A 27,984-nucleotide genomic window follows, 5' to 3' on the forward strand; every position below is an offset into this window, starting at 1 on the left:
AACAGTTTACGAATTCGCAAACCGGAAAGTTTTAATTGCCAAAATATTTCTGAACCCTTCCACATTTATAATTTATAATTCCATAATTCATTTCATTTCATAATTCAATTTCATAATTACTCAGCATACACCTTGCTATAAACAAAAAAAACAAAATTTCTGCATTTTTTGTAGCACTCTCACGTTAATTTACATTTACCTTTTCAATTCCATAATTCGGTTAAAAGACCAATGCTTAAAATTTATTATTTATTTATAATATTTAACAACAAAAAAAACCATATTAATATGTACAATAAAATTTGTAAAATGGTTATTATAGCTTATGTATAAGTTCTAAGCATCGAAACATAAACATTTTCAATTAATAATATTTAGTGCTTAATCAAACAAAAAAAATATTTGTAAAATTTATAAAAATTGTGTAATAAAGTTTAGCAATTTTAACAAAACACAAAATTTAGCTGAATACAAATTTTGTTCTATTCATTCATTTCATCTTACATTTAGAATTTATTTATATTTACATCCAGAGGAATGATTGTTTCCTTGAAATTCTAGGCAAGTTCCAGACTTGAAAATGTATGTGTGTATAGGTGTGAGTGTGTGTTTTATTGCAAATGTGTGAACAATATATGATTTTATTCTTAATTAACTAAAAATGCAGAAATTTACAATAGTATGAAGATATTGCGACTCAATTGAATGTTTTATATATATAGTTTTTAAATAATATGAAAAACAAAATAATTTTATAAAGTGGAATTTGTTTTTCGTTTTCCAAAAGAATGTAAGACAACTTGGTGTTTTTCTTATTTTTATAATTTCCCTTTGACACAGGAAAATTGTATAATCTTAAATTATTTCTTATAACCTAACATTACCTATTGTCAATACATGAGAATTTTGTTTCGTTTATTTTATAATAATTTCTGCTGGTGGCAGTATACTATCGCCATGCAAACAATACCAGATGCTTGAATACCATATTGTTCGATCAACCCATTCACTGCCCGCCAGGACATGTCCAATATAAGGTGAATCTCGAGATCTGAGAGGGAAATTAAAAACAAACATTTAATAAAAAAAAATAAAAATTTTAATATACTTCCTTAAAATTATGAAGTCGCACGTAGGTGTTATTTCTTCTTAGAAATTGCAGTTTTTTTTTTGCTAAAACAGCAAACAATCTGTTATTTTGGAACAGCAGACATTCTGCAGAAAAGTCAGTAGTTTGTTGAAATTTTCTGCTGATCCGAATAAAATTATAAATTCACTCCGGTCAAATGGAAAATTGTAAAATTGTACACATTATATAACTATATTACATTAAACATTAGAAACAAATTATTATGCAAGAACATTTGTGAACAAGCCACGAATCGCGAATACAAAGGGAGCTGCGCAGCTATGTTTCCATTAAAATAAAAAAAAAAAAACAAGTATATACGGCCGTAAGCTCGGCCAGGCCGAATCTTATGTACCCTCCATGTATAGAAACTTGTACTGAAGACTGTCATCCACAATCGAATTACTTGAGTTGTGGTATCTTAAAACTCCTTAACATCGTTTTCTAAATTGTGAGTTATGTTAGTCCATACGTGGCAGAGAGCCAGAATTGAAATATGGGGGTCGCTTTTATGGGGGCTATATACAATTATGAACTTGATATGGACCAGTTTTTGTGTGATTGGGGATCGATTTATCTGAGGGCTATAAATAACTATAGACCGATATGGACCTAGTTAGGCATGGTTGTTAATGGCCACATACTAGCACAATGTACCAAATTTCAACTGACTCGGATGAAACTTGCTCCTCCAAGAGGCTCCAAAACCAAATCTCGGGATCGGTTTATATAGCGGCTATATATGAATATGGACTGATATGGACCACTTTTGGCATAGCTGTTAAATATCATATACTACCATCACGTACCAAATTTCATCGGATCGGATGAATTTTTCTTCTCCAAAAGGCACAGGACGTCAAATATGGGGATCGGTTTATATGGGGGCTATATATAATTATGGACTGATATGAACCAATTCCTGCATGGTTGTTGGATACCATATACTAACATCACGTACCAAATTTCAACCGAATCGGATGAATTTTGTTCTTCCAAGGGGCTCTGGAGGTCAAATCTGGGGATCGGTTTCTATGGAGGCTATATATAATTATGGACCGATTTCGACCAATTTTTGCATTGGTGTTTGAGGCCATATATTAACACCACGTACTAAATTTCAACTGAATCAGAAGAATTTTGGTCTTCCAAGAGGCTCCGCAAGCCAAATCGGGGGACCGGTTTATATGGGGGCTTTATATAATTATTGACCGATATGGACCAATTTTTGCATAGTTATTAGAGACTATATTCCAACACCATGTACCAAATTTCAGCCGGATCGGATGAAATTTGCTTCTCTTAGAGGCTCCGCAAGCCAAATCGGGGGACCGGTTTATATGGGGTCTATATATAATTATGGGCCGATGTGAACCAATTTTTGCATGGTTGTTAGAGATCATATGCCGACACCATGTACCAAATTTCAACCGGATCGGATGAAATTTGCTTCTCTTAGAGGCCCCGCAAAATCCGCCAAATCGGCGGATTGGTTTATATGGGGCTATATATAATTATGGACCGATGAGGGCAAATATTTGCATGGTTCTTAGAGATCATATACTAACACCATGTACAAAATTTCAGCCGGATCGGATGAAACGTGCTTCTCTTAGAGGATCGGCAAGCCAAATTTGGGGTCCGTTTATATGGGGGCTATACGTAAAAGTGGACCGATATGGCCCATTTGCAATACCATCCGACCTACATCAATAACAACTACTTGTGCCAAGTTTCAAGTCAATAGCTTGTTTCGTTCGGAAGTTAGCGTGATTTCAACAGACAGACGGACGGACATGCTCAGATCGACTCAGAATTTCACCACGACTCAGAATATATATACTTTATGGGGTCTTAGAACTATATTTCAATGACAAAGTTAATATACCACCATCCTATGGTGGAGGGTTGAATATTTTTTCAATTAATAAATTAATTGATACAATTAACTTTTTAATCAAGATAGAACATAAAGTTAATTAAGTCAATGATTGAAAATTTTAAAATTTTTAATTAAAAAATTAATTGATACAATTAACTTTTTAATCAAATTCGAAAGACTAAGTCAGTTAAAAAAAGTGATGAACATTTCTTAATCCAAATAAAAACTCTAAGCCAATTCAGAAAGTAATTGAAAATAGTTACCTTTTTAAATAAAAAATTAATTAGGGTTTGCATTCAAAATCAATTAAATTTTTAATTGAATCAATTAAAAAATTAATTGAAAATTGCCAATGACATCAATTAATATTTTAATCAAGAATTTTTTCTATGCCCAATTAAAACTGTGATTGATACTATCATTTTCGTGATTGAAGACATTTCAATTAAAAAATTAATTGGATCAATTAATTTCGTGATTGAATCAGAAAAACATTTTTTTGTGTGTAGGTGAAGTTGAGATCGAATTCTGAATGTAATGTTGCATTAAAACTTGCATACACATGATGCAAATATCCAAAATTAAGATTTTTTCCAAGTATCGAGTATTCAAAACTCAAATTTAAACGTGGATCAGGTTTCCTCGCTTTTTTTGGCTCGGAATCTATCTATATGTATTAGGGTATAAATCGATTCAGGGAGTCAACGTGGTACAGTGGATTCTCACGGTTTCACATTATATGATACAAAACGGACTAATCCACTTCTTAAACTTTGGCTAAAACCGGCCTATTGTTTGCCTCAAAATGTGTGCTTCTATGTAATAAAAACTCTGTGGTGCACATAAATTTTCGATAATTCGAATGGTAGTGTATGCCAAGCCCAAAATTGGAATTTCAGGAAATAAATCTAAAATCGATGAATAATAAATCTAAACTCGAAGAATGATTTAATTACGATTTTCGATCTAACTCATCGAGAGTCTGTCCCTCAAAAAATAACTAAAAATGTCTCCTAGTATTTATAAAATTAACTCGTAACGAATCCTAATAGTTTATGGTATGTGATTTTCGAGTATTTTTTTAAATTTATAGTTAGCCATCTTTGTAGTTAAAAAAATATACTTTGCAATTGGTATAGTAACGATTAATCTACATCTTATACCTGGGCTAAAATTTTTTGTCTCAAAATATATGCTTTTGTATAACTAAAAATCTGCGTTGCACATAACTTTCTGAAAATTCGAATGGTCCCATATGCCAAGCAAAAAAAATAGTTTCTGTAAATAAACCTAAAATCGTACACTTTCCGAAAATTCGAATGGTCGCATATGTCAAGCCAAAAAAAGCAGATTTTCTGTAAATAAACCTAAAATCGTACATTTGATTTAATTATGATATTTGATGTAACGCATCGTGGAACTACCCCTCAAAAATATTAAAAAATATTTCTTATATTTTCTTTTAATTTGGTCCATAAAGTAACGATAGTTCACAAAAATGATACCATTTGGTCACAATCTTCTAACTCACGCTAGTAGCTTTTTCCATGACCCTATTCTAGATGCGTAGTCTTAGAAATTAAATCATAAACAGAAACATTGACACTCCACTTACCTCATAATTTGTGTTTGTGTTTTCTCCACGAATGTTATCGCCCAACTCCAAGGAAAATCACGTTTTTTCTCACAACCCAAATAGGCTGTGGTGCTGTGCAAAAATATCTCTCGTATTATTGTAGTCTTATCATTTTTATCCTTTTTCGATACGACAATTTTGCCATCACGTAAATCACATTGATAAGCTTTAAAGGATTTCGTCTTGTTGTCAGCAAATTTCAACTCTTTACCAGGTGTAACTGTGGCTAAATTTTTCACAGCTCTCTGCACTTCGTTTAAAACATCCAAGGGTTTAACAACGAGAATATTATTTTTACGATCATCTTCTGGCCAATATGACCAATTTAGTACTACATCGAACACTTTGGTATCATGATGAAGGGGACGCTCTAGATTACCATTACAAATGACTTCGTGTAATGTAACCTGATGGGTGGAAAGTTTCATTTTTAAAGCCAATTCTTTACAAACTTCATAGGCAGTCTTTGTCGGTGAAATGGTGACATTAACTTGAGTCTTTTCCTAGAGTAATTAAAATAAAAGTTTAGCTTTATTTGGAATTTTAGTATAAAAGTATATTTCCAATACCTCTGTGGTATTTTCTGGATTTGGATTAAGGGTTATCCACATTTTAAGATCTCCAGATTTTTTAACTGAATCCGATAATGATTCAGCTGCTGCATAGTATTTTTGAAGACATAAAAGCATCTCTTGCTCCTTTTTCTATAAGGATGAAAAAAGAGAAATTACGAAACAAGATTATTAATTTCCCATCACTCTCTACTATCAAGAAATTTATATGGCTCACTGAAAACTGTAAATATGTCCGAATATCGGGATATTCTTCTTTAAAATTATTTTTCCAGCCAAACCACATACTAACCATTTCATCGGGACTTAGGGGGAATAAATTCTTGTATAGATTAATCAAATCAGCAAAAACATCTGCTTCCTTCTGTGAATAGACCATCTCCTCTTGGGATTGGTGATTTTGCATGAGCGTTGGTCCCCATATCATGGTTAAATTCTGTATGCTCATTTTATTCTTTGCCTTCTGGGAGCTGATGAAAGCCAAGTGACCCACAATTTTCTTAAGAGTTTCACGTTCGATAACATTTAGGCGTGCCAGCAATTCCTTGTAAAGAGGAATCTTTTCAGTAGCTGAAGAGAGTTCAGAAACACATATAAAACTTTCCGATAATTTGCCCATCAAACGTTCTGGCAGATCACGCATAAATCTCTTCAAAACATTTGCTACATCATGTTCGTTATATTCATTGCGTGTGATTTCCACATTAAATGCATCGGCTCGGAATGCTGACATTAATTTGAGTATGGAATTTTCAGAACCTGATTTACGATATATACCCTCTGACATGGATCCGTGAATGTAAACGAAATTTATGCATTTATCGACTATAACGGGAACATTGAATTTTGTCAATTGCTGATCACCCAATGTAAAGCCATTATTATGGGCCACTTCTCGTATAATATGACGCCATATCTTTGTCTCCCTCGGTGAACTCATAATCATATAAACTGTAAAGGGTGGAGCATCAATCATCAGCATTGGTCCCGATTCAACATGAAGATTTTTAATTGTATCATCGCTATCTTTAAGAACTGCAAAACAAAACAGATTAGGTCAGCATTTAGGAAATGAAATTATTTTTCTTTTTGTTACCTATGCAACGGGCTTTCCTTAAATCCATTTTTTCCACATTACCCGTAGCTTCACTAACAAATATCAAACGCCTTTGGGTTTTCTTCAATACCAGCCAAGTGCCACTCCACTCTGATGTAATGGAATTCTGGAAAAATAAAAGAACACTTTATTTTCGCGTTTACACTTTTAAGATAATAAAAAAATATAAATGGAAACTAACATACTAGTATGTCAATTAAATCTTGATATAAACCAAAAGTAAAGGCCGTACTCATCAGGGACGTAGGCAGAGGTAATGGCGCCCTAACATTTTTAGTACCCCTCCATTACTCAATGAGTTCGGCAAATAAGACTGGGAAATGTTTCTTCTAGTTTTGGGCAATTTGATGATACATGCGCCTTCTATCCCTCAGGGAATTTGAATAGGGAGACTGGTATATATGGGGTAATTCGGGTAAAAATTGTGTAATTTAGAATCAAATTGGGATATCGGTCTATATGAGGGCTATAACAAAATCTTTCACATCTATTTGTGGGCCCTCAAACACTATAGATTTCCAATTTCAAGCAAATCGAATACAAATAACAGTATCTAGATGTCTAATAAGACAAATCGAAAGAGCGATATATTTGGGAGCTATACCAAAACATGGTCGGACCGACATATAACATATATTTGTGTGAATTCAATTATGCTCATTTTCTAGAAATTGGAGCTCTTATTATTTATTTTTTTACACTGATGGATTTTGGATTGCTCATTGAAACGTAGACATATCAAGCCCATTAAAAATTACAAAAATATTTTTTATTATTATTACTGCCCAATTTTTTTTATATTTCTGCCCTATATATTATATATTCTTACTCCAAATTACGAAGCATTTTGTTTGATATTATGACTTAATTTGAGAAATATTCAGATTTTTGTGCAAATGCAACGCTTATAATTTTTTTGTTTCAGCCAATCCTAAACATGTTTAAGGATCGATACATAGAAAAAATATCTTTTCGTTTCAATCACAACATTAGTTGATCCAAATAATTTTTAATTGAATTTGCTTCAATCACGGAATTCATAATAATATCAATCACCGACACCAATTACAAAATTAATTGATCCAATTATAAATTTTATTGATTTCATTAACCCTAGACAGCCAATCTACGTCTGAGAGACGTATTGGGTTTTAGTTTTTCGTTTCTCTCTCATGAAAATTTGTAAGGAAAATGTGATTTTTTTTGTTACACAATAAATAAAAGTTTATCCAAAAACGTGTTTAAATGTTAAGGATTTGTATATGGAATAGGTGTAAGTACAAAAATCCACAAATTTTGTCCACATGATGATAAACTATGATACGTAATTTTCTTTTGATTAATAGAATTATTTAAATTTAAATTTTTTAATTCATTAAAATTTTAGTAGAATTTTGTTATACCTTCCACCATAGGACTTTGTCATTCCATTTGTAACACATCGAAATATTGCTCTAAGACCCCATAAAGTATATATATTCTGGGTCGTGGTGAAATTCTGAGTCGATCTGAGCATGTCCGTCCGTCCGTCCGTCTGTTGAAATCACGCTAACTTCCGAACGAAACAAGCTATCGACTTGAAACTTGGCACAAATAGTTGTTATTGATGTAGGTCGCATGATATTGCAAATGGGCCATATCGGTCCACTTTTACGTATAACCCCCCATATAAAAGGACCCCCAAATTTGGCTTGCGAAGCCTCTAAGAGAAGCAAATTTCATCCGATCCGGTTGAAATTTGGTACATAGTGTTAGTATAAGGTCTCTAACAACCATGAAAAAATTGGTCCACATAGCTCCATAATTATATATAGCCCCCATATAAACCGATCCCCCGATTTGGCTTGTGGAGCCTCTAAGAGAAGCAAATGTCATCCGATCCGGCTGAAATTTGGTACATGATGTTAGTATATGGTCTCTAATAACTGTGCAAAAATTGGTCGATATCGGTCGATAATTATATATCGGCCCCATATAAACCGATCCCCAGATTTGACCTCCGGAGCCCCTTGGAAGAGCAAAATTCTTCCCATTCGGTTGAAATTTGGTATGTGATGTTAGTATATGGTATCCAACAACCATGCAGGAATTGGTTCTTATCAGTCCATAATTATATATAGCTCCCATATAAACCGATCCCCAGATTTGACCTCCGGTGCCTTTTGAAGAAGCAAAATTCATCCGATCTGGGTGAAATTTGGTACGTGGTGGTAGTATATGATATTTAACAACCATGCCAAAAGTGGTCCATATCAGTCCATAATCATATATAACCCCCATATAAACCGATCCCGAGATTTGGTTTTGGAGCCTCTTGGAGGAGCAAATTTCATCCGAGTCAGTATAAATTTGGTACATTGTGCTAGGTAGGTCCATATCGGTCTAGGTCCATATCGGTCTATAGTTATATATAGTCCTCAGATAAATCGATCCCCAATCGCACAAAAATTGGTCCATATCAAGTTCATAATTGTATATAGCCCCCATCTAAGCGACCCCCATATTTCAATTCTGGCTCTCTACGTACCGTGCAAAAGTTCATATCTATTCGTAATTATTTGTACACTTACCTATACTTAACTTTATTGTCTAATATATACCACGTATGGACTAACTCACAATTTAGAAAACGATGTTAAGAAGTTTTAAGATACCACAACCCAAGTAATTCGATTGTGGTTTCTACGCAATCCATGGTGGAGGGTACATAAGATTCTGCCTGGCCGAATTTACGGCCGTATATACTTGTTTTGTATTATTTTCTCTAAAAAATAACAATAAATGTTTGGTATTTAAACATTTAATTTAAATTTGTAGGTTATAATTTTTTCCCCAAAGCATATTAAAGAACCAAAAGTAGTTTTTGGTATATTTTTGCACTGTAATATACCTACAATCTCCTAAATACGATCAGCAAACATTTTGTTTGCTGTTATGCCTCAATTCGATAAATATTCAAATTTTTGGTCAAATACTATAGATATTCATAAAATATTGTTTTAATTATGTTAGGATAGCTCCTAAGTTGACATTTTTATTTGTCTTAGTCAAAATAAAACATGTTTCAGTGTAATCGAGCTTCAAAAATAGCAGGAAATGTTTGCTATTTCAGCAAACAGTGACTGCTCTCTCTTTTTCAGCAGACTTTCTGCTGTTTTAGCAGACTTTTCTGCTGTCCCTACTAACAAATTTCTTTGGGTGTAGTGTTACTATAGCCTTAGTGTTGCAAGTGCTAAATGTGCAAGTTGTAAAATCTAGCTATCGGTCTATGATATCAAAATAGTGTACACAGAAAAAAATGTCACCAAAATATTTCCAATTAAAAAGTTATATGAAGCTGAAAGCTTTTTCAATTAAAAAATTAATTGATACTAGTAACTTTTTTATAAAACTAGAAACATTAAGTCAATGAAGGTGAATGATTGAAAATTTTTAATAAAAAAATTACTTGATAGAATGAATTTTGTAATCAAAATAAAAACACAATGTCAATTAAGAAAGTAATTGAAAATATTTACCTCCTTAATTTAAAAATTAATTGATACATTTTTTAATCAAATTAATACCATATTTATTAAACAATTAATTATTCCAACTAACAATTAAATTAAAAATTTAATCGATGTCGTTTGCAAAACTCAATTAATTGTTTAACTGATTTAATCAAAAAGTTTAACTAAATAATTAATTGAATCCATTAAAATATAAAAACTGATTAAATTTTCCAATCGACATCATTTACGTTTTGATTGAAGCAATTAAAAATTAATTGCTTTTTGCAATCAACATCAATCAAATTTTTAATTGAATAAATAAAAAAACTAATTGAAACTTTCAAATCAAATCAATTCATTTTTTAATCAAATATTATTTTAATCAAACTGCCATTGATCCATTAATTGGATCTATTACTTTCGTGATTGAATCCGAAATTTCTGTTTTGTGTGTATATACCCAGCAAAAACTCTCATTACCCGGTAATCTTGTAGGTAAGCCTATTTACAAATTAATAACCACTTATTATTTGGCATCGCTTCGGATTACATTTACATACGCATGTCCTAGGAGGAAAGTACTTCTCCCCAGGCATACTTTCGGCCATAAAATAAGTAGTGCATTTAAAGCATATCATCACCTAATATGTAATGACTTATTCGTATATACACCAAATCTTGCAAAATAGCCACTTATTGCCTCAGGAAACCAAATCTCGAAAATATTGATTTCTATCGCCGATTACAATGGATCAAAATATGGCGAGTGGTGGTGTAATAGGAGAACTACTTGAATAGAAATAGAATATTGTATAAATAAACAAAAAATCTAATAAATAATCTAAATAAGATTACACTCAAATTAATGTCACACTTAAAATAGAAATAAATGTAGTTGTTTAAGGGAGTTGGATTCGTAAATTACGTTATAATATATCCAATAGCCAATTCACATAAGGTTCGAAATCTACTAAAAGTGGATTTTAAAATGGCATTTGAAATTTAGTTTAAGCGCATTTTGGAAGTGTAATGTCAATGAGGTATAAGAAAGCATTTATTTAAAACATAATATGATAATGTCATTAAACATGTTGAAATTATTGTGAAATATTTGTGATAAAAAATTCTTAACGGAAAAATCTTTAGAATTACCGTTACATTACATATTCTTTTTGATTTTGTATGTAAGTGCTCGATTATGTGAATAATTATATTAACTACAACTGCCTAAAATTAAATTTGAGAATAACAATTCGAAAATTACCGAGAAGTATTTATTTTTGTCATTACAAGTTAGTCATTATAACTCGCCGCAATGTAATGCAACGTGTAATGACAGCTTTACTCCTGGTAATGTCAATTGTAATGAGATGTGGTTACCTAGTTTTTGCTGGGTAGAAGATAACATTGATGCTGTACAATCGTATCAACAAATCAATGTATCAATCAATTCATTTATTATTGATATTCCTAAAACCTACAGTGATCAAAGCTGGTGGACCGGTTTATCTTCTTTCGCCGAATCTCGATTAAAATCCCAATTTCGGTGGGCCTGTAAAACCGGTGTTTTTTCGGGTTTTGTATTTTCAATATACAGTGTAAATTTATTTTAATAAACGGTAATGGAAATTCAAATGGGCGCAACGTACACATGAGTTTACAAAAATAATTGTGTCCATCTTTTAATAAAATATCGAATTAGTTTTTATGATATTAAATTTTTCTATGAAAACCGATTGGAGAGTAATGCCGGTTATTTGTTTTATAAAATTGTTCGAAAATTCCGGTTTTTTATCACTCCACAAAAAATGGCCTTATATTACAAATTGCTTCAACAAGTCTTATATTGTAATCAGGTATGCAATCAATTGTCGTGTTTTTAATCATAATTACCTTCAAATAACACCATCCAGCTCTATAGTACTGACACATATATTTGACTGGAACAACATTTGTTAGACTTTCCAAAAGTTTTTGCATCCAAATTCCTCTGCAAATAAAAGTTAATGAACATCAAAACCTGTATTCAAAACAAATAGCATTAAAAAGCAAACCTTTCTGATTCCTTTCCCACACCATATAAATGGCTGACACGTTGATATTTAATATTCCCCGAAGAATTGGAAGTAACAATCAAATTGGGATTAGACATCTGTTGAACACTATTCGATGATGAACTACTGCCGCTATTTTTCGGTGTAGCTGTGGTTATTTCAAAGCAATAAAAATGTGTGGAATTGTCAGTGACACGACTATTGCTCACACATTGCAATGTGGTAATGTATTCGAGTGGTATGGCTTCTTTGGGAGTTTTCATTTCCAGATCGAGGAATGTTTGGAATTGCCGATCTCTTAAGATGGCTTTGCGATTTTGCATTTCCTTGAGAATATCCTCAACAACACCGGAAGGGAAACGTATTAGAGGACCCTCATAACGTACCAGCAAAGGCGAAAGACTAGGACGAGGAATCATTTGCAATGTTACCTTGACATCGGATGACTTTTGCTGAGTCTTAAAGCTGGCCTTACGCTTCAAGGCATCAACATGAAATTTCACATTGGAAAATACGCTCTTTGTGTTATTCATAAAACGTGCCGTACGCTGAGATGTAGAAGATGGGCTGGTTTTTGATTGTCCAGCATCTTTTCCAGGGGTTTCCCCAATAGCTTCCAGGTAGGAAGGAGGACTTTCACCATCTTCAATATTGAGTTTATTGAAGGGATTCGTACGTGAGTTTTGTTGTGGGGAATTTGTCTTTTGACTTTCGTCGGCAACAAACCACTGTGAACGATTTTGTGAGGGTTTACACAAATCAGCCTTATTGGCAGACGATGTGGTGGGATTTTCATCAATGCGACTTAAATAAGGCTTGACTCTGGCCTCAAAGTCATCGAGCATATTCTCACGGCTATCAGAAAGCAATTGGGCATTTTGATGGACAATTTGCAAAGGTTTGCTGGACGCCGATGATGTGGAGGGTTTTTCTTCTTTCTCGGGTAAATTAGGAGTAGGTAATACTTTAACAGGCCCATGATCGACAGCCATATGAGTGTTATCTTCCTCGGAAGTACACATACTAATATCATCATCTGACTTGGTACAACTCTGACCATTCACACTACCATAGGTATCCTCTTCGAGTAGATATTCCAATAGTAACAACTGATTAGATTTATCTGTGCGACTTAGAGTTGTGGCTCTTCTATGGGCTAGAGGATCAAACTCTTCAATGATTTCATGAGGAGGTTTTTGTGAAAGTTCACAACCTCCTACAGCTCCCATTTCACTCTCATCCAATGATTCTTCTTCGGATATTTGTATAAGGGCATTACGTGGCGTCAATATATCTTTATTGCTGGAAGCCATTTCAAATACATTGCCATAGGTGACATCTTGGTTAGCATAGATGGGATCTACCTCATTGGATGATGTAGAAGTGGTTGAATCACGATCCTCATAATATTCCCAGGATTCACTACGATCTGGTTGAGGTGTGTTCTTCTCTTCTTCTTTTAGTTTTTCTCTTAATATGAGAGATTCCTCACGTTCTGCTTGAGCTGCAGCCACATTTAAGGCATGCAATTCCGAAGAATCAATATTGGGTCGAATACCTACTGTTCCATCTGTAACTTCTCTTCTCAGCTGTATATCCTCATAGTTTTTTCTGCGTTTATGACGTATGGGAGGATGTACGGGATTCAATTTACCATAAGTGGAGTCATCATTGGCCGTGTCAACAAACTCTTGGGGTAAGACAGGAGCTGGTATCGAAGGCATTGGGGGTGATGGCAAATCCATGGAATCTCTAGAATTTCTATCAGAGCTATCGGCAGATAGGGAATTCTGTGATCGTTTCAACAAAACCTTATTGGCAGCCTCCAAGGCCAAGGGATTCGTACCAATTCGCTTCGAAGCTGGCGATGATGTCGTTGAGACATTGGGTGATTGCGATTGTATGACATCATTATAGGATGGTGGATGCAATTCATTTTCTTTATCTTCCAATTTATTTACTTTTATACTTCGTGGCACCTCATATGAATTGTCCAATTCATCTTGTTGCTCTCTCAGATCATACATTCCCTTGGCTTTATTCGATAGAGGGCTGGTAAAAGAGATGCCATTGAAAACTTGATCATTTGGTGGCAAGGTTTGTGGTCTATCCATATGGAATTCGGATGTTGCCGTTTTCTCTTTCTTTGTCAAAGTAAAGTTGGCTCCCAATTTCTTTATACGATTTGTGGTTTCAGCACTGAGGTTGGTCAACGCATCTGTTGATGATTTGAGATTTTTATCCAATTTGTGTTTGGCACCTTTAGCCTTCACAGCCATACGTTCTCCTATCGACTCTGTCAGCAATTTCGAAGTGGTACCCAACGATTTGAAGAGGTCACTGTAAGCAAAACAAAGAACAATAGTTGTGGTGATAAGTGTATGAATGGAATGGGGATCACAGTAGTAGTAGCAGCATATGATTGTAATCCACGATCCAACAACGAGAACAAAACAAAAAACAACCCAAAGAATGATTCATATTTTTTTGTTGTTATACCCAAGTGTAAAAAATGTGAGCCTTTCTATACGAGCATTAAACTCTGTGTCCACTTGAGCTCAGCCGAAGACGAGATGTAACCGAATCTGTACAAAAAAGTTGAACATAATCTAGACATAATTTAACCGAACATTAGCATGGATCCCCTAATCTTCCTTTTTATACCCTGAACCATTCTGTGGAACAGGGTATTATAAGTTTGTGCATTTGCAGGTAACGCCAAGAAGTACCAGTCTAAGATACATTGTTTAGTATACCGATCTTCTTAGAATTAAATTCTGAGTCGATTCAGCGATATCCGTCTTTCTGACTGTTCATGTATTTTTGCGTGTAAAGTATCGGTCGCAGTTTAACTTCCTGTTCATGAAAGCCAAAATCGTCTCGAGACGAATCGTTTGTCTAGAGTGAGACCAAAATAACTTTAGATATATTTGCTGCAAAAACCTCGAACTTCGCCATGAACTCATCCTTTGTGTTTTTCTAATGAATACCGAAATAATTCTCATTCGACAGACCCTAGTTCTCGAGATATCAAAGTGTGATTTTTAGCATTTCGTTCGTCTCAAGGCAAAATTTTCTATAGAAATAAAATTTTGACAAAATTTTCTGTAGAAATAAAATTTTGACAAAATTTTCTATAGAAATAAAATTTTTACTAAATTGTTTATGGAAATAAATTGTTTACTAAATTTTCTATAGAAATAAAATTTTGACAACATTTTCTATAGAAATATTTTCTCCATATTTTGGTAGATTATTTTCGGCTTCCATATATCATGAACGGCGTTCACGTTTCAAAATAATCCGTTCATAAAAGTATCAATCTGACACCGATAAAACGACTCCATGCGTTGTCAAAACAACAACCAGCGTTCATGATCTGAAAACGTAATGATCACGAATTTATAAAAAAAATAAAAATTTCGCTACCGTGACTCGAGCATGGAGTGTCCTCCATACGCGTTATCAGTCGCCTTAGCTAATTGCACCACCGATGGAGTTGCCATAATAACATCTTACGAATATTTTAAGACTTTTCATGGCGAAGAAAAACGAAAGTCGTTCGTAAATATTTCGTTTTGATTTTTCGTGAACGTTTCCATTTCATTTTGTTACCGTCCGTTCACGATTTTGGAACGTAATTTTTATACCCTCCACCATAGGTTGGGGTATATTAACTTTGTCATTCCGTTTGGAACACATCGAAATATTGCAATAACAACTACTTGTGTCAAGTTTTAAGTCGATAGCTTGTTTCGTTCGGAAGTTAGCGTGATTTCAACAGACGGACGGACGGACATGCTCAGATCGACTCAGAATTTCACCACGACCCAGAATATATATACTTTTTGGGGATATATTCTGGGTCGTGGTGAAATTCTGAGTCGATCTAAGCATGTCCGTCCGTCCGTCTGTTGAAATCACGCTAACTTCCGAACGAAACAAACTATCGACTTGAAACTTGGCACAAGTAGTTGTCATTGATGTAGATCGGTTGGTATTGCAAATGGGCCATATCGAACCACTTTTACATATAGCCCCCATATAAAGGGACCCCCAAATTTGGCTTGCGAGGCCTCTAAGAGAAGCAAATTTCATCCGATCCGGCTGAAATTTGGTACATGGTGTTAATATATGGTCTCTAATGACCATATAAAAATTGGTCCACATCGTTCCATAATTATATATAGCCCCCATAAAAACCGATCACCAGATTTGACCTCCGGAGCCTCTTCGAAGACCAAAATTCATCTGATTCAGTTGAAATTTGGTACGTGGTGTTAATATATGGCCTCAAACATCCATGCAAAAATTGGTCGAAATCGGTCCTTAATTATATATAGGCCCTATATAAACCGATCCCCAGATTTGACCTCCGGAGCATCTTGGAAGAGCAAAATTCATCCGATTCGGTTGAAATTTGGTACCTGAAGTTTGTATATGGTATCCAACAGCAATGCAGGAATTGGTTCATATCAGTCCATAATTATATATAGCCCCCATATAAACCGAGCCCCAGATTTGACCTCCGGTGCCTTTTGGAGAAGCAAAATTCATCCGATCTGGTTGAAATTTGGTACGTGGTGGTAGTATATGATATTTAACAACTATGCCAAAAGTGGTCCATATCAGTCCACAATCATATATAGCTCCTATATAAACCGATCCCGAGATTTGGTTTTGGAACCTCTTGGAGGAGCAAATTTCATACGAGTCAGTTGAAATTTGGTACATTGTGCTAGTATATGGACGTTAACAACCATGCCTAACTAGGTCCATATCAGTCTATAGTTATATATAGCCTTCAGATAAATCAATCACACAAAAATTGGTCCATATCAAGTTCATAATTGTATATAGCGCCCATATAAGCGACCCCCATATTTCAATTCTGGCTCTCTACGTATTGTCTAATACATACCACGGTTGAAATTTGGTACGTGATGATAGTATATGATATTTAACAGCTATGCCAAAAGTGGTCCATATCAGTCAGTAGCCCCCATATAAACCGATCCCGAGATTTGGTTTTGGAGCCTCATGGAGGAGCAAATTTCATCCGAGTCTGTTGAAATTTGGTACATTGTGCTAGTATGTGGCCATTAACAACCATGCCTAACTAGGTCCATATCGGTCTATAGTTATATATAGCCCTCAGATAAATCGATCCCCAATCACATAAAATCCATATCAAGTTCATAATTGTATATAGCCCCCATAAAAGCGACCCCCATATTTCAATTCTGGCTCTCTACCACGTATGGACTAACTCACAATTTAGAAAACGATGTTAAGAAGTTTTAAGATACCACAACCCAAGTAATTCGATTGTCGATGACAGTCTTTCGTAGAATGCAATCCATGGTGGAGGGTACATAAGATTCGGCCTGGCCGAACTTACGGCCGTATATACTTGTTTCTATTAGTGTAATCGGATCGACAAATCCACGCTCACGAGTGCAGTCCACAGGGAATTTTTTCACAGAAGGGACCAAATCAAATTTCGATATAGCCCTCATACACTTTCCACGTCTTTACAATCGCCAAAAAATTGAGAAAGATTACTTCCTGATCTTTGAAATCAATGGATTATATGTTTTTCGGGCCGGCGAAAAACACCACACTTCTAACATCGTTTTTATGATATTTTGAAATCGCTACTGTTTTGAAATTTAAATTTTAGGAATATTTCACATATTTCACAAATTTTCACAACATTTTTTAAAATGTATAACACAATCAAATTTTTCGATTGAAGTTTATCGTTCACAATATGTTGAGCCGAATATTACTAGCATACTCTAATATTCGGTCAACTCGTTTAATCAGTTGAGCTCAAGAGTCCATTAAACACCACAGTAACCATAGCAAGTAAAGATTTAAAATATTTGCAAATATTCACCACTATTTAAATTACACTATGATTAAATGCTCAGACCATATGACACTAGCTGACCAAGAGATTTAATGTTGTTGCTCCCACTACAATCGAATCCAGACTGAAAAAATATTTTTATTTTTCTTATTTTTTTTTTTTTTTTTGAAAACAAGCCCCAAGTACATAAATGTATTATCGACTATGAGACTACTACCCTGTATGTATGCCGCATTTAGTCACAATGTTTGATTGGAAACGTAGGATTCCCTCAGCCATTCTCACCATCTCCATCTACCATAGTGTCATCTATGGCATGCTGCTATTGTGGATTAAAATACCCAAAGAAACGAAGAATTAATTACAAGCAACAGAGTCTACTTTTGTTGTTGTTGATTTTTTTTCTTATTGGTAAATTTCTTCTTGTATTTTCCCTAATCTAAATATAGGTGACATGGGAGATATATTTATGCATGCATGGATCATCCTATACTCATGGTCGGTTCTTTCTTTTGTTAAATGAAGCACAGTGGTTGTAATGATATCGATTAAATGTTCTTAATACTTTAAATTTCAAATACAATTTCGTATTACATGTCCGAAAGGAAGAAGACTTTAAGTATGAAAAACGGCTGTAAATTCGGTCGGGTCGAATCTTAAATGCTCACCACCTGGGTCACATGGAATAATTTTGAGAAAATCTGATTGTAACTGATGATAGATTAGGTAGTGGCAGCCCGACTCACTTAGTCTATTTAGTACATTGCGATACCATAAGTGGTCTTCTTATCTCTTATCAATAAGTGCTGCCCCATTCTATATATAGTTCAATGACAAATGATCGCATTCTTATAGCCGAATCCGAACAGCGTTTCACATTACGATGAAACCACTTAGAGAAGCTTTGAAACGCCAGCTTTACTGAGAGAGAATGTTGTTGTTGTAACAGTTTATTGCGATTTCATTCATTCACAGAAAAAAAATTCACGAAAATGTTTCCAATTAAAGTCTTAATTGAGTTTTATAAAATATTCAATTAAATATTTAATTGATTAAATTTTTTTTAAATTTAAACAAAACTCAGTCACAAAACTTAATTGAAAGTCAATTAATTTTTTATCATTTCTGTGATTGAAGACATTTCAATTAAAACATTAATTGGATCAATTAATTTCGTTATTGAATCAGAAACATTTTTTGTGTGTTGTTATGTTATACGCTTTGGTACTTCAGCTTGTATCCAGATCAAGGAACTCTGCGACTGGTGAGTCCGGTAGGTTTAGCTGGGCAAGAGAAAAGATGACGCGTGTCATGTGGCCCTTGGTTGCAAATTGGACCCACGTCAGCTCCATTGTATCATATAATCAATGGTAGATAGGAATTGAGGCGACTGAACTTAATTGGACCTAATGTACCCTAGTCTGTCGTGGGGGGTCCCTTTCCTCCGGAGCTACGGGCGGTGGACGGATTCGGAGAACAGGATTAACCTTGTAGCTTTTCACCGTTTCAGACCTGCCTGGTACACTGCTTGATCTAGAGGCTCTCTTTTGTACCGCTGGATCTCGCGCTCTAGATGATTTATATCAACCCTTACATTCCTGGGATGTGATCGTCTATTCATGAGATGGTGGTTTGGATGATTACAGCGATAAAAACCTAGGAGATACTGCTCCGACAACATGTAATTGTGTAGTTAAGAAGATTTCTTTGTCCGCACCCCAAGTGATGCCGGCATGTGACTTGAGGACCTTGTTTCTACCTTTCTATCCTACTACAAATTGCAGTGGCATGGACAGATGACCTGATAAGGATGTCGAATGTGACCCCAAGAATCTTGGGGTTATATTGTGTAGTTAGGGAGCCATCGTGGTGCAATGGTTAGCATGCCCGCCTTGCATACACAAGGTCGTGGGTTCGACTCCTGCTACGACCGAACACCAAAAAGTTTTTCAGCGGTGGATTATCCCACCTCAGTAATGCTGGTGACATTTCTGAGGGTTTCAAAGCTTCTCTAAGTGGTTTCACTGCAATGTGGAACGCCGTTCGGACTCGGCTATAAAAAGGAGGTCCCTTGTCATTGAGCTTAACATGGAATCGGGCAGCACTCAGTGATAAGAGAGAAGTTCACCAAAGTGGTATCACAACGGACTGAATAGTCTAAGTGAGCCTGATACATCGGGCTGCCACATAACCTAACCTAACTCAACCATTTTGTAGTTAAGAAGGTTTCTTTGTCTGCACCCAAAGTGCTGCCGGCATGTGACTTGAGGACCTTGTTTCTACCTTTCTATACTACTACAAATTGCAGTGGCATGGACAGATGACCTGATAAGGATGTCGAATGTGACCCCGAGAATCTTGGGGTTATTTGTGGTCAGAGAGGGGATAATCGGTGGCTCCGCTAACTAATGGACCATTTTTGTTGAATTCTGAATGCTAGAAATTCTGATGAAATGATGCTTTTCAAATGATTCGAGGTGTAAATTACCCCAATACTCGAATGCACACGGAAGTGAAATCGGGAAATTTTATCTCTAACTTCAGTCTTCTTCTGTGCCCTCAAAAAGTCAAAACGGGAGACCGTCGTATAAGGGGTCCATTTCAATATGTAGACTGATATAGACTGATATGGGGCCTATTGCAAAATATGGACTGAAACGCTTAGCATTCGGAATATATTTGTGGGTTCGTGAGTTTAAGGTTGTTGACATTTGTGTATTAAAGTTTCTCTAAGTGGTTGTACTGCCGTTCGGGCTCTGCTAGCAAAGGAGGTCCCTTCGAATCAGCCAGCACTCAGTGATAAGAAAAAAGTTCACCACTATGGTATCACAATGGACTGTATAGACTAAATGAATCTGAAGTAAGGGACAGCCAATATCATATACCTAAACTAATGGATGGATACACATAATGTGTGGAACATCGGTAGATCCAAAATAACAAGTTCAAGAAAATCGAATGAGAATTGCGGCGTCTGTGTCCTCAAGAAATCAAATAGGACTTAAAAAGTATTTTTAAATCCGAGCTAAAGACGCCGATTATTTAAAATAAATATACGTTTAAGAAGACAATTTTGCTTTAAATCTAGGCTCCCTAAAATTTAAAAAGCTATTCACTAACAGATAAAAATATGACAAAGTTTCTTTCTCGTAATGGATCACAGGACTGTACTTCACTGAATAATTCTGGATAATTCGACGCTGAATTAAGGAAATACTGGACCACTTGACTATGAGACAATGCTAATGCACCGTCTCATCCTGCTCTCTCCACCATATTCTCCTAATAGTGTCCCACATAAATTTATTGTTTTCTAATCTTAAAAGTCCGTCGCTATGCACAAATATCACTAGAATAGAGGTTATAGCCTCAAGAAAATATATCTTTCAATCGGGTTAAAAAAGTATCATCGCACACGAAATACAAAATCTTAGCCACAATTAAGTAATTTGCCTTGTTTGGGCCTTTTTCGAGGTCCTGGAATTTATTTGAAAGATTTTTCCTTTTTTTATAATAAACATTGCGAATTGTGGCAGCCACTCCCAATATATGAAAAGAAAAAACAATTTCATTATATTTATATGTTATGAATATCTCCCATTGAAAACACTGTATTTGACTTCAGAACTTGAAGAGGTTCCTCCATGGTGTCAATGGTAAACAGTTGTTGTTGATATTTAACGCGTGCCCTTTGGGTTACACTGCACTGTAGTAAATAACAAAGTGATCGTACATTTTCAAGATCATTTGCAGCATCTGTTGCCTGTTGGAATTGTGTGAGTATTGCGGGATGTTCTATAAATATGAGAATCGTTATGTACGTTCAACAGCATGGAGCAGCACGGAGGAGTGGTTGAACTCTATTAAACATTTAGTGGGAACGTTTCCCAGAATATGTGGAAGTGAATTTTGTAGTTTCCGTTTTTCCAATGAGAATTTTATTTTTATTTAAAATGTATATTTTTAAACATTTGGATTTGATTTGTTGCTTAATGTGTTTAATATGTTCATCGTTATAAGGGAAGTTTCTTCAAATTAATAGATGTAAAATACCGTTGTAAACCTAAAATAAATTTCGTTGGTTGAGTTTTTGTGTGAGAATCTCAAAATATTTCATAAAGGGTGATACGGTCAAAATTTGGTCAAGGGAAAACGCGTGTAAATCGGTGAAATCGTTTATTTAAAAAATCAAATTAAATTTATTTTTCAAGTTCAGTTAATATAAAATTCAGGAAAAATATTCAGTTAGGCTTTCGCTTTTCCAAATCCGAATTGCCGGGCCTCACGCTTGACACCTGCCATCAGATTTTGTACAGCCACCTTGTCCACCTTCTTCGCCGCAGAAAGCCAGTTTGCCTTGAACTGCTGCTCGTCCTTAGCAGTTTTTTTGGTCTTCTTTAGGTTCCGCTTGACAACAGCCCAGTATTTCTCAATTGGGCGGAGCTCTGGCGTGTTGTGAGTGTTCTTGTCCTTGGGAACCACCTGCACGTTGTCGGCGGCATACCACTTGTTCTTGTAAGTCGATAGTCCGGCTCGTTTTTTGGCTCGATGCACGGTTGTAGACGATACACCCAGCTTATTTGCGGCATCTCAGAGAGAGAGGTTAGGGTTTCGCTTGAAACTACCGGCAACTCTTTGTTTGTCGTCTCAGCGGCTTCCGGTTTTCGATTTCCCCCCGATCCAGACTTCCTGGCTGTCGACAAACGTTCCCCAAACACTTTAATTACATTTGTAACGGTTGATTTGGCTACTTTTAGCGATTTTGCCAGCTTTGCGTGCGAGTAGCTCGGATTTTCGCGATGCACGAGCAAAATTTTGATACGCTGCTCTTATTGCTTGGACGGCATTTTGACAACTGAAGAGTGAATTCCAAAATCAAAATAGGAGCAACATTCTACAAACACACACCTTCAAAATGAGGGGTGTTCAGATTTTTTAAATGCAAAATTGAAAGAAATACGTCAAGTTTATATTGACCAAATTTTGACCGTATCACCCTTTATTAAGTGTAATATGCGATGCTTACTAGACTCTCGGTCGTTAGTCTAAAGTTGTAGTTCGTCAGAGGAATTGGAATGGGCTTAGCAATCTAAGCGTCTAATCTAAGCTAAAATAATGTTCAAAGCTTCTCCTAAGTGGCTTCTCAGTAATGTGAAATTCGCAAAGATCACACCAGTAATGGAAGTGAAAAGCCAATATAGTATGGGATAGCAGTCAAGTCTGTGACTGTTAATATTGAGATAATCAACTCGTACCTCCTCCGGTGGGGGGTGCGCCACAGGTTATTGTTCCTGTACGGTAAAAGTGGATACCCCCATCAGAATTACGGGTGATTGCAGAATTTCACCAGATGTCTCATTGGCATTACTAGGTGTGATAAATGACGTAACCTGGTAACGTCTGATTTTAACCCACCTTCCCATGACCTTCCTACCATCGACCTTCCGATTTAATAACATCTGACCGACGGACACTAATTCATTAAAACAAAGCCAATTGGTGTGACAAAGGGCTCAACCTGATAAACTCTGGGACCAATAATTATCGACCTTCCGATTTCATAACCTTTTAATGCCGGATATTAACTTCAGAGAGCTATCGTCCCCATCTCAGGTTCATTTTAGCCAGAGGAAATCCCGGGAACCATCAACGAAACAGCTGCTCGACGGCGATGCACTTCGTCATACTAGGGAAATATAGAATAGAGAATCTACGAACACAAGCGGAACACATGACTAAAAACCTAAATCAATATAACCTAGCCTGACCGTTTAGCTTTTGCTTATTGCGTCCCATAGTAAATATATATTGAAGAAGTATTTTCTGGATCAAGCTCTTTAGCATGACCCTAGTCCATGTACTGCACGCGTTTCAGGTTTAGCACAATGGGCCTCATAATAAAAATGTATTGAAGAGTATATTCACCTTTGCTCGTTTCGCAAGATATTTTGTAATAAAATATTTAGTAATTTTGAAAGCCTAAACCCAAAAATCGAATTTGAAAAAAATTGAAATTCCAATTTTAGATCCTAAATTCGAGTTTGAAATACTAAATTCATATTTAAAATCTAGTCAAAGAGGATTTTGGAAGTGTAATGTAAATGAGGTATTAAGGCGCTGGTTCGTGTCTTGGCTAAGTTTTCTGCAGCAACTATCGAATTAGAATTTCATAGAAAAGATCTGTAGTATTCTAATTTTAATTTTAAAAATCCTACACTAATAGATATATTGTTTCCTAAAAACGTCTTTATTTTAAAAAATCGACATCAATGCCAAAATCTTTAAATTCAAGTAAAGATTTTTGAGTGGTGTCCATTGACATGACAGATTTTAATCGGAATTGGAACATATGCTCCAAAAGGATCACAGAATCAAAACTAACGAGTAAGGAAAGTCTAACGTCAGACAGGACCGACTATATTATACCCTGCACCAATTTGTAGATCTACATTTTCGATACCATCTCAAATTCTTCAAATTTGTTTGGAGCTGTATAAAGGTTTATATTCCCGAACCGATTTGGAAAAAGTTTTTAGTCTTCCTCAAAATCTATAGACATAAAGTTTAAGCCGATTAATACCATGGGACAGAGCACAATGTTAGTAAAAACTATGAGAAATATTTAAATCTAAATCAATGCATGAAATTTCGCTGAAGTGAATTTTTACAAGTATTCGACTTAGTAGTGGTGAGTTTACAAGGAAAATCTAACCATGTTTCTTCCAAATCGGAAGAACATGTATATGGGCTTTGTCTACCTCTGAGCCAATGTTAACCTAATTTGGCACACATTACAAAAATTATATTTGTACTCTCTGTGCAACATTTTTTCGGAGTGAAATTTTGACTTACAGTGGTATTTTGAATCTAAATCAGGCGAAACATATATATTGGGCCTATATATAAATCTGAGGCGATTTTGACCAAATTAGTCGAGCATGTAAGAATGTTAATTGTACTCCCTGTGCAAAATTTCACGAAAATTGGTATAAAACTTGGCTTCTGGGCCATTAAAACATATCGGGTGAAAGATATATATAGGATCTATATCTAAATCTGAACCGATTTCAAGCAAATTTGGCATGCGTATATAGAATGTTAATTCTACTCCCTGTGCGGTCATATGTGTGTAAATCGGGCAAAAGATATATATAACCGACCTATATCTAAATATGAACCGATTGCAAATAAATTTGCTACATTTACGACATCAGTTGTACACTTTGCACAAAATTTAAAGTAAATCAGGGTAAAACTCTGGCTTCTGGAGCCATATAACTACGTATCGGGTGAAAGTTGTATATGGGAGCTATATCTAGATCTGAACTGATTTCTTCGAAAATCAATGGCGTTCTATTCTGAACCAAAGTAGATACTTGTGCAAAATTTGAAGTTGATTGAATCAAACTGCCACCCAGACTTTGATTACAAAAATTTGTTCACAGACAGACGGACGGAAGGACATGACTAGCACGATCCTGAGCATTATTTTGCCCAAGACACCATGTGTCTATCTCGTCTCCTTCTGGGTGTTACAAACATACACGCAGAGAAGTAATATGATCACCTCACACATCTTTCAAGAGTAAAATGTTAATTTTGGATGGTCACCATGTAATACGTTTGTCGCAAAAATTTTGTTTTCTCGCCAAACATAAAATGCTTGCCGATACAAAATTTCCGAGAAAATAATAAGTTATATGGTCAGCAAAATAAAAATAACATTTTGCTTTTGAAACATGTTTGAGGTGATCATATTTCTTCTAATGAAATCGCGGAAAAAGTGAATAGATTCATACAAAGACAGTGATGTTTCAAAATGTTGATTACTAATTATTCTGCATACACTCAAAAAAAGTTTACTTGAATCCAAAGATTCTGACCTTCCTCTAAGGATTTTGGTATTGATTCCGAGCCAAATATGGGGATACTTTAAAATAGGGAACATTTTTTGCGACCTATCTGGCTTTAAATCTAAGATCTATAAAATTAAAATTAAGATACAAATCTCATTTATTGAATTTTCATTCTTTTTTCCGGTATATTAATAAAGCTATTCACGTACAAACAAATGCCAGTTTAAAAATCCAAATTATGACGTAGAATTCGAAGTAAAAAATATTTTCTTAATTCCAAAAAAAACTTTAAACCAAAGATGCTACATCCTCAAAATAAGTCTTAGCCTATATTTGAAGCGTTTTTATCTTAAATCTAAAGATTCAATATTTCAGTTAATTTAAGGACGATTTCTTTAAATCACAAATGTGTTTCTTTACTTATAGAAATTTTGCCTTAGTTTAAAGACATACAACTTTAATGAAGGAACACAAATTTTCAAAATATGTGTCCAAAATTTAATGAAAAAAATGTTTGAAGCAAAGATTGTAAACTTTCTTTTAATTAAAATTTCATTATTTTAAAGAAATTTGTCCTTAATAGTGGGTATATTGGGAATCCAAAAAATTAAGTTGCGTAATCTTTAATATCACGTAAATATTTTTTTTGTGTTATTTAAATATATTAATGCTCATAATTTTAAATCTAATTGCATGCTCAAATGGAAAAAAAATAGCTAAGTGTGGTAGCTAAAAACAGAGCTTTACACTTTTGGACGGTAAGTTTAGTTTAATTCGGTAATGAAAGGGTTAAAATTATTCACCAAATATTTTTGTTTTAGTTACAAATACTATCTGATATTATGTGATAGTTAAAAACACCTTTTTATTCTGTGTAATTGGCATAAAAAAATTCTACACGAAAAAATAAGTTTCACCACTAACCAACTTTTTACATTATTTTATTTATTAGAGAAATATTTTACTATTTCCATTTTAGTATTCGAACCAAGTCCATGTTATTAACAATTTCGTGTGTGTGTGTGTGTAGTAGGGAGTGGAGGGTATACCATTACTCACTAACCCAAAAAACATGCATACCCGAAAATATTTGTGTAGGATCAAATAAAAAAGAAAATCTTATTTTACTTATCACTGTCCATAGTCGTATTGGCAACATAAACTTCAGGTTCTATTCGATTTTCCTCATTATCGTCATCATCATGGAGGGACGAGTGATCAGAGGAACTTTCATTACAATCATTACTGTCATTATTCACATTATCGTCGCCTTCTACATACCCCGGAGATGGTGATTTGAATTTGCTGTTATCCGAACTCTCTATGGAATCGGTCAACGAGGAGTTCGATGACCTATAGCTCATCGATGATTTGTTCAGCTTGTCACGTCTGAAATTTGTATCTTTCGTTTCGCTGGCGCCAGCAGGAGAGGTGATATTAAATCCGCTATTTGTTGTTGATACCTCGCTCGATATGGAATAACGGCGGCGTTCCATTTCACGTTCGGAATTTAAGTAAGTTTTAGGTGGCAATTCAGGTGCACGACGTGTCACTTGTATGGGAGTCGTATCAGAGGTTCTGTTTATGGCTCCCCTAGAGTTATCCAAAATATTTTGTGCTTGTTGTTGTTCTTGTTGTTGAGACTGTCCAGGTGCTGGAACAATAACCGTATTCTCATATGCTTGAATTTCATTATTTTGAGGTTTTCGAGGACGTGGCGCCGGTTTTGGTGTCGCATATACGGGCACATTCTCATTAGCATTGGGACCATATAAATCATTTGTCTCTGTTAAAATTGATTTGTGATTGTAATTGGTCGGTGTAATATCTCCATCTTCTGGTAGTGTAGGATACAAAAGGAATACCTTGTTGTTGGGTACTTTTTCGGTGTTGTTTACATTGTTCTGTAGATTTTCCGATTTGATGTTGAGATTTTTATTGATTAGTTCTACGGCGACATTTTCATATTCACTTTTTCGCAATTCGGGATATAAACGACGTGGTGCCGGTACCGGACGTACCGTTTGTTCATTATCCATGGCCAAGTGAACTGTAACAAAACAAAAATGAAATAAAAACTTAATAGAATAAAACTTAATAGAAAGGCATATATTAAAAATGTTAGATATTCAAGTAAAAACAATACTTTTTTTAATTAAAAATATAAATGAAAACAATGGAAAAGACCGTACGCATCAATTGAGTAAATGTAAATGCTTTTAATAGATTTTTGTTTATTTTAATGGGCTGTTTTGGTCAATATATATAAATGCAAATAAAACAAGTTTATTTCATCTTTTTTCTCGACGTTTCGTCGGCTTTTTTCCGACCTTTTCCAGAGAATTTTTTATTTGAAATATCTGTAGAGG

General features: G+C 34.9%; 1 protein-coding gene across 2 annotated transcripts in view; it reads right to left on the reverse strand.

Annotated features, from left to right (window-relative positions):
- Nucleotides 1-235: 235 nt before the first annotated feature.
- RhoGAP15B (RhoGAP_ARAP and RA_ARAPs domain-containing protein RhoGAP15B) overlaps nucleotides 236-27,984 on the reverse strand; it is a 100,471-nt gene continuing 72,722 nt past the window's right edge. Inside the window, exons 3-10 of one of the 2 annotated variants that reach the window (XM_075298136.1) lie at nucleotides 26,744-27,665; nucleotides 11,885-14,224; nucleotides 11,724-11,820; nucleotides 6,316-6,442; nucleotides 5,512-6,254; nucleotides 5,217-5,351; nucleotides 4,627-5,150; nucleotides 236-1,051 (exon numbers count right to left, since the gene is read on the reverse strand). In XM_075298136.1, the coding sequence (XP_075154251.1) occupies nucleotides 916-1,051; nucleotides 4,627-5,150; nucleotides 5,217-5,351; nucleotides 5,512-6,254; nucleotides 6,316-6,442; nucleotides 11,724-11,820; nucleotides 11,885-14,224; nucleotides 26,744-27,654 (5,013 nt within the window). In that variant the 5' untranslated portion in view covers nucleotides 27,655-27,665 and the 3' untranslated portion in view covers nucleotides 236-915. The remainder of the gene's footprint in view (nucleotides 1,052-4,626; nucleotides 5,151-5,216; nucleotides 5,352-5,511; nucleotides 6,255-6,315; nucleotides 6,443-11,723; nucleotides 11,821-11,884; nucleotides 14,225-26,743; nucleotides 27,666-27,984) is intronic. The other variant, XM_075298137.1, reaches the window with a different exon arrangement.

This window comes from Haematobia irritans, chromosome 3 (genome assembly GCF_050003625.1).
Source record: "Haematobia irritans isolate KBUSLIRL chromosome 3, ASM5000362v1, whole genome shotgun sequence".
Taxonomy (NCBI): Eukaryota; Metazoa; Arthropoda; class Insecta; order Diptera; family Muscidae; genus Haematobia; species Haematobia irritans.